Genomic DNA, 12,954 nt, shown 5'->3' on the forward strand with positions numbered 1-12,954 from the left:
AGCGCTTGCATGAAGGTCTTTAGACTATTTCCCTGTTGCTCTCAGACATTACATCTACGGTAAAGACAAACTTTTGCTTTGAAAAGAATGAATAGTGTATGAAAGAGCTGTGCCAATCTCCCATACTGCCAGGTAGCAATGCAAAGCAATGATTTTTTAGAAATTCAGTGGACACTCAATTTGACAACATGCAAGGAAACGCAATGAAACTGTCTTCCTTCTTCTTGTCTCAACATAAGTGTCGAGTGAATTCCAGAAAAGTATGAACCAACTAGATCAGCTGAGAGCCATCATGCAAAGCAATGATGTCTTTATGCGTGTATTTTCTATACTGCTGAATTCAATGATGGGTCTTCTAACAGGGTGCTGCCGGAAACACAGAATACTGCACATCATTCTTAGTAGGTTCAACATTAATAATACAAAATAAAGTTGCACAATACATCGATAATACAACGAAACAAACATTTTACAACGAAACAAACATTTCCCATCAGTAACAACATTTTACATTAAATTATACATAAGTACAGTCAACGTCCAATTTTTCGGACTCCCTAGAGGCCGCGAAAACGTCAGGCAGTCCGAAAAATCAGGTAGTCTGAAAAAATGAATGCATGCCTTTTACTGCCCCCAAGGACTCAAATTGCCACAGGCACGACCGAAATAGCTCTAAAGGCCTGCCACTACTCTTATTATGCGTATCAGTGCTCATAATGTTACAAGAGATGGTGGGTGCACGCGTGTATAATTAAGGGAAACATACCATGTCCCGTGACAATTGCCCCTTCCCACTCTTGGTATGCTTCACCGCATCATACTTCTGTATTGAGGCGAAGCTGACTTTTGGAAACCGGCATTATGCAACACGCCGTGCTTTCAGAGCTTCGAAGCCATTGGCGAAGATTACAAAGGTGGAGTCGGTGCCATTGCTAACAGCGGCAAATTGTTTCACTGAAAAACATGGCACCCAACAGCAAGAAGCTTGGTAGCGAACGTCAAAGTAGCTAGTCATAGCGTTGTTGCTGTGGTGCCTATGGCGGCCAGCGGATCTGCGTGTGAGAGCGTCAGTTTGAGGCAGCGAGATAATCAAAATGGCGGCGGCGGTGGCTTCAATTAATGCCATTTAGCACCTGCAGTCTTGGCAAAAATCCGGAAAATTTGACGGCGAAGGTTACTTGCGTCCGAAATTTCAGACGTTATTATACATTGACCCTACGGGGCACGTGGCGGTGCCACGAAGGCGTCCGAATTATTGGGCATGTCCGAAAAATCGGGCATCCGGAAAATCGGTCATTGCCTGAAAAATCGGGCGTCCGGAAAATCGGTCATTGCATGTAATCAGACAAGCTTTTGTGTCCACAAAAAAAGAACAATTTCGAGAGTATAAGTACTATGTCTTACACTTGAATTTCCACAAAGAAAGAACAAAATGCAAATTATTTGCACCGAAGGAGGCAGAAGGGTGAGAATTATGGACATGTATGTATACTAACAACCCAATATCTACCATGAGCAAACCCAAGATTGTTAAGTGATGGAAGCTAAAAAAGAAAAACTTGACAGTTTCGCCCCAACGGCAAAGCATTGTTTGGTAGCAAGATTTAAACTATGGGGTATTACGTGTCAAAACCACGATCTGTTTATGAGGCACGCCGTAGTGGGGGGGCTCCGGAAATTTGGACCACCTGGGGTTCTTTAACATGCACCTAAATCTAAGTACACGGGTGTTTTCGGATTTCACCCCCATCGAAATGCGGCCGCTGTGGCCGGGATTCGATCCCGCGACCTCGTGCTCAGCAGCCCAACACCATAGCCACTGAGCAACCATGGCAGTTTCATAGCAAGATTTAACGTTGTGCTTGAACTCCTTGGATGGTGTTTTGCTATACACGGGTGCAACACGATTGCATGACACAGCACGCAAGGGAACTGCTGCTGGGCAGAAGGAAGAGCACGCCTGCAGCTACCAGGCATCTCATAGCAGTGGCATGATAAGCCGCGCCAGTGGCGTTGAAGGTGCTGCACCTCGATTGTGCATAACGTGAGATCGACTAAAAACCGTCGGTGTTAGTCAGCGCTCAGTGAAATATATAATATTAGCCTTATGTTTACTGCTCAGACAAACTGCATACACACAGTAGCTCAGGAGAAATGCAAGTGCGCTTCAGTGTGCATGCACACAATGTTCATGCCAGCAGCGAAAGGCAGAACGCTGCCTTGCACCGCCATCGAGGCGAATGAGTGTAGCATTGACAGTGCATCCACTTCGCTTCGTTTTTTTTGCAGCCAATCAGACTCTGCGTCTCTAAAGACCCTCTACCTTATCAGACACAAGCCACACATGAGCCATCAGCAGCACAGCACAACAATGGCAATGGCGCCTCGAGTATCCGTATGATTGCTATCGCAATAAAACGAATCATCTTACTTGACTAGCTTTGAGGATGTTGATATGTTCCTCCAGTACAGTGTCCCTGTTCTTCTCGAGGAAACCATGCGACTCGTAAGTGACGTCATCCGCAAAATGGTGAATGATGAAGGCAGTGTTGGAAAGGCGGGGCTTCTCAAAATGCTTCCACTGCTTGCACTTCTCAAAGAGCTTGCCACACCATGACTTGTCACTTCCCTTGGGCACCTAAAGGGGAATGCCAGCAGCAATATTTATGACAAAACAGCACAATAAAGACAATAGAGAAGCCTGTCATCTAGTCAAAGAGACACTTGGAGGTTTAAAAAGCGCAGTTCAGTACAGTATAGACCACTTATAACGTAACCGCTTATAGTGCAGGACCGGATATAGTGCAGTCTTTTCAGACTCCCGTTAATTTTCCCATAGCACTCCACATATACACATATCGCTTATAGTGCAGTTGCGGGAAACGAAATACCGGTTACAGTGCGGCTGCCTGGGAGTACGGAAGTCAGCGGAGACGGCGAGCGCTCCCCTCAAACGGGCGCCCCAATGAGTGCTCGAGGAAGAAAGACGAAGTGGAGGAGAAGGGCACGTGGTGCAAACGAACAGCCAGTGAGGCTGAAACCAGAATCTTGAGTGCGAGTCGTGAAATATCGCTGCACGCATAGCGAGCGAGCGCCACGAAACTGCCAACGCTGGCCAATGCTCGCTTCACGATAACGGCAGTAAACGAAACTTCAGGGAGCGGGCGGCACCGGCACATCACGGCGAAGGGCGCACGCGGAGACCGTGGAATGTGAGGGAGGAGGGCGGCAGGGAAGCGGATTTCGCCTCGCCCTCCCTCGTAGCTCCCTAATCTTTCGACTGTCACCGTGCACGCCCTCCGCCGTGCAGGCGCTGCCATTCCAGCCGGCCCGGCGCCAGCTCCTTGAAGTTTCGTTTTCTGCCGTTATTGGGAAGCGGGCGTTTGCCGGCGTGGGCAGTTTCGTTGGCTGGCCTGGGACAGCGCCGCTGCTTCCCTCTGCACCGTAGCCGCAGCGTGCAAGGTCAACACGTGACTAGAAATTAGAGGAAGCATAAAGGAGAAAGAAGGGTTCATTGCCATTTTCTACACGTCGCTACGGCAGCGTGGCTGAGACGTCAGCACGTACACGCATGTTCCGGCGCACGCAGAATAGGCGACCTTGCCATTTGAGAGAGGGTGAAATTTCCGCCGCATTGTTTTTTCTTTAGTTTTTTTGCGTTCGCGCGCGACATTGAGGGGTCTCTCCTGAACTTTTACTCTATGGCGGTGTCGAAGCAATGCCGAGGGGAGGCGCCGCCGCGTGATTTCGTTCGAATTAACGAGATTCGACTGTACATTGAATGCAAACGTTCTAGCCGCATTCCTCAACTGTCGCATACGCGTGACGACTCGGTGCACATGTTTTGCGTATGTGCGAGCCTTGAAAATTCTTGCTTTGGTTATAGTGCGGTACCGCTTATAGTGCAGATATTCGCGACTACGGCGACTTACGTTATAAGCGGTCTACACTGTATAAAGGAATCAAAAAGCCAGGTGAATGCCAGGCTATGGAAACATGCTTAGGCTAAAAATGAACTGTAGTAAAGGAAGCAATGCTGTAGTGCTGTCAGAAACAGGCAAGCTATGCATAGCCATACATGTCATGTCCGATAGACCAATGACATTTCAACCTTCCAAAGTAACACTTATAGTCATAGCAGTATTACAGTAATAAGGGACACCCTAGGTGAGAGCTCCCTAATAATTGTGACCACCCGGTGTTTTTTAATGTGCAGCTGAATGCAAACGCGCAGGATTTCTTGCATTCTACAAGCAATGGATTATGGTGGCCGCCGCCGAGAATTGAATCTGTGAGCTTGTGCTCAGCACCAGAATCTACCGTATCAGGAACTACTACAATGCTTTGTGCCACAGCACAACAGAATAACATCAAGCTCAAAAGCAACGTCCCAATTTTTTATTGATTAGAAACATTTCCTTTTTCAGTAGCAACAACATTTTACCGCCCCCTCCAAAACATATGGCACATTTCAGGTCAGCTCCTAAAATGCGAGCACACAAAAAGGCAGCAAGATCATACAGGCGCATGTGTGACAGAAAGCCCACACTCACCCGACATTCTTCATCCAGCAGATCCAATACACCTAATTTACTTTCAATGAGATCAATACAGGGCTGGTTGTCGTAGAAATCAATGAACTTCCACTCAATCTGCTCCCTCACATACTCCTCCTGTTCTAGCTTGAATACATGCTGTAACAAGATGGCAATGTGTTGCATGTGAATCACTTGCATAAAATGGAGAGTGGTAAGATAAAGGGACTCCAAATGAATAGTTAGGTGCAAGTGAGCTGCACCAATTAAATTTTCCAAAATAAAACGGATATAATTAGAAAGGTCAAGCTTTTATTAGCATATACTGATAACATTGTGCACACCAGTCAATAGCTACCACGCATGTATTACCATAAAAACGCAACTTTTAGGGGCTTTCACAGAAGCACATCCCACTTCACACTTTTCGAATTCCAGCTAAAAAAAATTTGAATTGTTCCCCTTTTTGTATATTTATAGTTATTGAGCTTGAAAAAAAAAAAAACCTCCATATCAGGTACACCAGAAACGAACATACTAGGGGTCTTGTGAAAACATCTAAAAATAACATGATTGCAATTAGAATCATGCAATAAAATTTAAACCGTGTAAATGTAAAGTGTATCTGGTTATTTTCCCTATATATGACCCAGGACGACTTCATGCTGAAAGAATGAACTTTTTGCAGCTGTGCACTGGTATTCAATGTTCTCTGAAAAGCTCATTTGCTAGGACATACCATATTAAACTGCTGCTGGAGCTTCTCATTTGCATAGTTTATGCAAAACTGTTCAAAGCTGTTCGTCTCAAATGTTTCAAATCTGGAAGAAACAAACATACACAACATTAAAACTACGACATGACTCAAAAGATATGCTGCATATCTGAAGCAGCCTATCGTCACTTCATAACTGTAAAGAAGCAAAGGTACAAGGCTTTGAAATACTACCTTTCCCATACAGGTCTAATACCTATCCACATATATTCACAAGAATGGACTACCAGACTAGTTGGTTCATTAACACTGGTTTGCAGTGCATAACAACATGACAGTGAGAGGTACATGCGTAGATACAGCATTGTATGTAGACATCTCTCTCACTGTCCTGTTTTTATGCACTGCAAATTAGTGAACATATATTGAAAAACTGGACAACAGATCTCAGTTGTCCCAGCTTTGTAGAGATCACGTCTGTCTTCATTCCAGGTTGAGCTGCGAATCTAAGTGCTATCAGTACCGCAAGTGAAAAAGGTGTGTGGGTGTCATGAATAAAGTTAATTTACACGCTGTGTTTAATGCACACACTCTGAATACCAAGATGTGCGCTCAGGCATCATATAAATTCAACGACTTTTGTAAATTACACATTCCTAAAACTCTTTCAGATGATGATATAGTGCCATCCACTTACAAAAATACTTTGAAAATAAAAAGAAATTATTGTTACATGGCTGATTTTGTGCATGTTTGAAATATGATACTGCAGGAAAACGTTCACTGTAATGGTTTTCTGTTATAAGTGGTAATGTTTTAAGTGAACTGCATGCACAGTATGCTTGCCATATATGCTTCCTTTATCCAAGATGCCAGAAGTCTAGCATCTTTTAAGACAGCAAGTTCATTTACTGCAACACAAGAAAGCATCAGTAAGTTGCTACAACAGAACAGTGAGTAAAGCTAGGGATCTCACCCATATATATCCAGGACACCAATGAAGCGGTTCACTTTGTCCTTGAAAGAGAGTGCTTTATTGATCCTAGAGACAATCCAGTCAAAGAGGCGTGCATATATGTGTTTGGCAAGCGCATCTCGGGCAAACATGGCCTGGTCCGCAGTCATTGGCTTCGTAATCACCTCCCGCATGCTCTCAATTCGACGGTTGCAAAGCCACACCGAGATCTGCTCTTGGTCTATACCCAGCAATTCACACATTGTCACAAGGTGAGGGTTTTGGGGCTGAAAACAAGAAAGATGAGCTGTAATATACAACTTACATGCACTAAGCAGTCTACTTTGTTTATAGTAATAACTGATTGGTTTTATGTCCCTAAATCTGGACTCGCATGACAGACATGATTGCAAATGAAAATAACATGATTCCAATTAGAATCCTATGTGTGTCCTATATCAAGTGACATATGATACACTATAGGATCACCTCATAGCTGGCATTCACAGGAGACCCAGATATCCAACTAACAGTGGCAGGCATGCCTTTTTGTTGTGCACATTACAATTCAGCAAGCGACTTAGCAATTGTGATGGCTCTTGTGGCTATTCCCGCTGTATCGGGTTGCCACTTCTTGGTGCGGCAGAGCAAAAAAAAAAATTGGGTAGGAGATCATTGTTGCTAGACTGAGGTGTTTCACTGTCAGCATTTTGGTACCTCGCCCCAAAAAGCCCAACAGTGATTTGGCTTTCTGCTTTATTGTGAACAGCTTTGTGCAGACCGAGTGAGTGCCACAGGAGCACTGTCATACGCAATCCACAAGGTCAAATCACAATTCGGTTTGTCATGTTAATCCAGCTTAAGCTACACCTTAGCTATGAGAGAAAGCGTAGCAAAGCGTGACACATTATTTTTGTAATATTGATTGTCTGAGTTTATTTACCATGCACACAAATATAAGTACACAAGCCTGCTTGGAGTGGGATGCAAATCTAGTGCACTCTCATTCATTTCTGTAATAGAACATGAAACTGGAAGCAACTCTGCGGTGCATGCCGCGACTGGGTTTTATTTGCATCGTTGTAATCAGTGCAAGAGCAGAGGCAGAGCCAGGTATTTCTGGACGGGCTGAGAAAGGCCTAAAGTATAGCTGTCCCCAGCTTTCATTTAAAAAATTTTTTAAATGAAAGCTGGTTGAAGGGAAGATGGGGGTGCAGAAAGGAGAGTTTGCATCCCCCCTCCACTCCCTTCCCTTCCTCCCCCCCTCCCCCCACACACACACAATGGAAAGCGCTGCACATGCCTATGGTTTGTGGTCAGCTACCTTCCTGCCCCAAAGTTCTCTTATGTCGGCCCATCCCTGATGTGAGAAATGTAGTTTTCTGCTCATACTAACAACTTCCTAACATTGAAATTAAAAAAAAAAAAGAGATAATAAAAACATTTTTACAGCGAAGCTGTATGTGGCTAGTTTCCAGCGGATCGATATCCGCAGACCAAAAACCGTGGGCTGATCCCAAAGATAGTGCAATACCGGACCGACTTGCGACAGAGGTGTAGTAGGCTTCCCGCACTCCACCAATTTACAAAAATAAGTTTAATATCTTGGGTCCAAATACAACCCATATCAGATATTAAGCTGATAAGAACAGATACTACACTTTGACCCGCATCAGCCATGTCTATGTTCGCACCATACATGTGTACGCCATCCCACGTATTCAAAGTAGTGCCCTGCCAATCAGAGTATCTTCTGTCTCCTGATGTAATGCTCTACGTAGGCTCCTTTCCTCAGTTCTGCTCTGACTGTGAAATGGGTAGGCCGCGTGTTGTACTGTCTGAAGAACAGCATGCCCACCTAAAAAATTAGGGGCAGCTTCACACTAGTAGTGCAAAGACTGAGCAAACAGCGAAGCTGGCGACTCCACCTAGCTTTATCTCGGTTCGGCCAAGTTTTGTGAGGTTATGCTTGAAGACTCATCCACGTTTTGCGCAAGATCACGCCGGAATCATCGACAGCCCAAGGAGCAACGAACACTCAGTCATTAAAGTATTTGGACGCTTCCGGACGCTCAAACGCCTTTGCTCGGTTTCACAGGCTCGTAACTCCGGATCTTCTGCGAATCGCCAACGTTTCGGCGCCACTTCGGCAGCGCGATACTCTACATCGGACCGAAGTCGTCTCACTCGCTCTCAAGTAGCAGCGTGGCGCAAAAGCTGCCGCGCTTCCTCTACTTCGGGAGTGACGCTCTTGTTCGGTGTGACGATGTGCTCGGCGCGGAGACGGCGGGGCTTTTGTGTCGCCGCGGCGGCGATGCGGAGCTATACGTCCCATGGGTTGGCGTAGTGACGTCACGGCTTAGCTCCGCCTCTGCGCAGCCGCGGTGACATCATGGCTCGACAAAGCTAAGGCGAAGCGATGCGGCGCACGCGATGACGTCACGGCTCACGCAGCTGTGGCAAGGCTAGACGCGTTCGGCACAGCTGAGGCGGAGCATTGGTAGGCGACACATGGTGACGTCATCGCCAGGTGGCGAGGCTAGGCGTGGTGGGCATAGCTGGGGCGAAGCGTTGCTAGGCGACGCATGGTGACGTCATCACCAGGCGGAGGTTTTGCGGCGTACACTCGACGGTCCATTCTTGAGTTTAAACAGCTTCGCTAGTTCATAGGGGTACGTGCCATTGCGCTTGGACCCTTTCTGCACTACCACCAGGATCGGCCCATATTTCGGCGTTACACCTGACGGCAAAGCCCCAGGTTAAACAGCTTCACTGTTAAAACGATGGCGTGAATAGAAAAGGGAATGGGCGCGGCAGCAGCGGAAGGAGACCACCGATGATGAGCGGGCCCCAGACACCAAGCATAAGGGTGCTGCCCGCCAGGACCGTGAGGCGGAAAGAAATGCAAACTGTCCATGTGGCCCCGATCCCGCAAACGTGGAACATTTCACCGGAGCGACGATCAATCACCACATACACAGCTTCGCTGGTCATCTACCTCCACAGAGTGAAATGGCACTGAATTTTTTTGCTGTACTTTCTTTTTTCCCAACCTGCCTATAGGCTACATTACAGAAGAGTTGGAGTGACAGCATCATGGGGTTGTTAACATAAAGTATTTTCCTACTGTAACGACAAATGCATGGTACTAAGCAGATTAGTATGCATGAAAATGTTTCATGACCACGTTAACTCGATATCACTGTGGACAAAATTAGAAATAGCCCCCCTCATCTAGAGTTGAACCCATTTATAACTATCGCAGATATAATTTATCGGCTACAACGCCCAAATTTCACTGCATTTTCGATTTTCTGACCCTGCGTATTGAAACTACACCCAGATATAACAAACATTTTCAACAGCACCGTACTGTTACAATGAACACTTCAAAAAAAAGCTGCATTAAAAGGTGGGCGCACGCTAAGTTCTGAAGCACAGAAGCACGACCCAACTGGGCAGCGTGCCCCCTGCTCCATTCCAACAATGACCACCGAGATGAGCGAGCGCCGCACGTGGATTTCAGAAGCCGCAAGAAAAGTCACTCACTTTAAACCATGCTAGAGTAACCATGCTTTTAAGGCATGTCTCCAGCATACTTAAGATTGCTTTAAGCGCATTGACGACAAGGACAAGCGAGTGGACACACACAAGCGCTAACTTTAACAAAAGCTTTTCACATATTTATGGCATAGAAGTCACACTCATGTGCAGGCAAATATGCCGTGCACGCACTAAATCACGTTGCCATTTTTGCTGCTTCAATAATCAGCCTAGTAATTTCATCTGTCTTGACATGACAAAGCTATCTTGAAACGACGACTTATAACCACGTGTGCTACAATGCAGAGCTAACCAGCCATCACATCCTTTCTTCACATTGTTGCTGTGTTCTCTTAATCTGTCCTTTAGACAGTGTACCATCTGGCCTACATAGAACTTACTGCATGAAAGCGGAATCTGATAGAGGACACATGCTGTGCAATTTACAAAGTGCGTTCTATGACGCTTGCTGCAGCACGTCCCTCTGTCAGCAGCAAGTGTGTGAGCATGCCTTCAACTGCTTTGTCAAGAAAAGAACTGTATTTTCCGAACGTGATTTAGTGCACGCACAGCACTATTAACTGCGTATGAGTGTGATTTGCATGCCTATAAATATGCGCAGTTGTTTCCAATAAAGCATTAGTTGATAATAAATAAATAAATTTGTTAATAAAATACTTGTGTGTGTCCACTAATATTGTCCTCATCGTCAATGCACTTCAACAATGTTAAGTATGCCTTACCAATGAGGCCATAAGTCAATGCTTGTCCCCAGCCTGCTTCAGGGTGACGCAGTATGGTGGCCGTGGCCTGAGAGACGGCATTAGCACATGTGCTGGTGCTATCTTGGAGGCCACGACAGTGGCACTTGTTTTTGCTCAGTTCTCAGTGCAGTAGTGCGTGCACTAAGCCTATTTCACGGAGGAAGATTATTTAGGAGTAGAAACTCCCGTCAGCACGGGCGCTCGCGTGCAACCAGATAACGTCACATTAGTATGCGCCCGACGGGGGCGCATGCAGTGGCAGCGCCTTGCGGCGCATCATGCAAGCAGCAGCGAAAAAAAAAAAAAAATGAAGAAAGGACAGAAGCCCGGTGGTGCTGCTCAGGCGCGTTCTCTTCGGCGGCGCTCGTGTCTCCCGCTCAAAGCAGACGACACAGGCGTTCGCTTCAGCGTGCACGCCTTAACGTTTTTGTGAAACAGCAACTGTTCTTGTCGGTGTCTGTTCGAGGGCCGTAATACTTACAACGCTGATACATGCAGTGTACCCTTGTTCAGAATTTGCTAGCCTAAGATAAAACGCAGGTGGGACGCGTGAGTGCCCTCAGTAGAAGTTGTGGAGGCGCGTGGCCGAACGGGAGCAACGTGCGCGGCCGCGAACGGGAGTAACACACGTGAGCGGTTGCCCTGGCAACCGAGACAGCAATAATTTCTTTTTCGGCCACCAGGTGCCGCCAGCATGATAGTGGCTCCGTGGGCTTGTGACATTTTCTGGTCGCCGCAAGTGGCGGAGTTTCCACTCCTGAAGGTTTCTTGCTCCGTGGTCTATTTGGATGATCTGGACCAATTTGGACCAACAGCCACTTAAGTGTTGCTAGTTTATGGTTGCTGTCGATATTAATGTGGCGCGAGTCAGTGTGAATACGGTACAATACACCGCTGTTGTGCAAAGCTGCAAAGCGTCTGCGGTTACAATGCCATTATTGGGAGATCGCGGTTCGTCGACGCTTTGTTTACGTCACTGTGATGGCGTTCTACCTTTAGAACTATGTACTTTTTTGACCAGTATTGTCATTCAAAGGCTCGTTCATTGCATACGGAAGTTTTGAGGCACGCATCCACACACAGAAAGGCCAAGCCATCTGACAGTAGTAACTGCAATGCAAATTTTTATTGTTTGCCATGCAAAATCAAGCATGCAGGCTCCTTTCCAAACCACTAAAGCAACAACAAAGACATTTAAACTTTTGTTTATACCAAGCAGAAGGCATGAGCTTGTGAGTATATACCTACAACCCTTAGCCACCCAGCTTCTTTCACAACTGGCATGACCCATTTAACTTCAATGTTTCGAGCATTAGCATGAAAATCTCTGCTAGATGGTCCAGATATACAAAAAAGCCCTCCCAGAGAATTTTAAAGCAAAGCTTTCTTTGTGAACTCTCCCAGACTTTCATGGTCGTGGCTGCTGGGTGCTGCTGTCTTGCCGAATAGCTCACACTTAAAAAAATTGAACAACATGGCCAATGGTGGTATGGAACCTCGATCCCTCAGCACAGCAGCCCAATGGTCTATCTGTTAGGCCACAGTCACACGTAAGCTTCTATCGTGCGAACGCCACCTAGCTATTTGAGATGATTGATGTGGGAGAACACATGCACGCGCGCCAGTTTCCTTTATGTCAAAGACACAGGAATGAAGTGGGCAAATCTATAGCATTTGAGCAACCACTTCAAAAAAGCTTCGCTTCACTGATTCCAAGATGCGCACTGGATCTGCACAAATTTCTTGTAATTTCGTTCATGTGAGAAGACCAACAGAACAGTAGTCAGCGAGACTTCAGGTGCAATAACTTTACAGCTGGATTAGCCAATGGAACAAAATCTTAAGTGCTCAAGGCATGCAAAGTTTGGTTTGTGTTCTCACCTGCACCATGCAACACTCGGCGTCATCACCTCGTTCACCACCTTGCACAACTTCCACATTGCCCAAGTGTAAAATGGCAGCCAGTATACGGAAGATCATTTGCTGTTGGCTCTCCGTAAAACCTGAAATGGAAAACCAGCACAACCAAAAGCTCTTCAGAGCCAAATTGTTCAGGGCACCTAATGCACGCTTCAACAGAAACTGCTGGTAATAAGAAAAATCGGCTCACCAAGGAGTGTGAAAGCGTTTCTGGTTGTCTGAAATGACTGTGCATCATCAACACCTGGAATGTGCGCCGAGTCACCCTGGTTTGTGTAGTGAAACGTTGTTTGGTCACCTATAATGAAGCGATTCAATAAAGGTTATTCAAATTAGAAATGTAATTGCCAAATTCATAAATGAGCAGTTAACTACAGAGACTGAAAAACCCAAGTAACTACAAATTCACACAATGTTTCACAGTACACCAAGGTCCATATAAACATAGCTGAAGATCAAGAAAATAAATATTCTAGCTGTTAAATTACGAAATGTAATAGATTTATTGCCTCTAAAGACTTA

General features: G+C 45.8%; 1 protein-coding gene and 1 pseudogene across 1 annotated transcript in view; both read right to left on the minus strand.

Moving 5' to 3' along the window:
- LOC119455754 (unconventional myosin-Va) overlaps positions 1-12,954 on the minus strand; it is a 90,521-nt gene that overhangs the window by 64,435 nt on the left and 13,132 nt on the right. Inside the window, exons 8-13 of the mRNA XM_037717202.2 lie at positions 12,623-12,730; positions 12,394-12,515; positions 6,227-6,492; positions 5,275-5,356; positions 4,554-4,694; positions 2,432-2,638 (exon numbers count right to left, since the gene is read on the minus strand). Of these exons, the coding sequence (XP_037573130.1) occupies positions 2,432-2,638; positions 4,554-4,694; positions 5,275-5,356; positions 6,227-6,492; positions 12,394-12,515; positions 12,623-12,730 (926 nt within the window). The remainder of the gene's footprint in view (positions 1-2,431; positions 2,639-4,553; positions 4,695-5,274; positions 5,357-6,226; positions 6,493-12,393; positions 12,516-12,622; positions 12,731-12,954) is intronic.
- LOC119457174 (U2 spliceosomal RNA) lies at positions 7,706-7,885 on the minus strand (annotated as a pseudogene).

This window comes from Dermacentor silvarum, chromosome 6, assembly GCF_013339745.2.
Source record: "Dermacentor silvarum isolate Dsil-2018 chromosome 6, BIME_Dsil_1.4, whole genome shotgun sequence".
Taxonomy (NCBI): Eukaryota; Metazoa; Arthropoda; class Arachnida; order Ixodida; family Ixodidae; genus Dermacentor; species Dermacentor silvarum.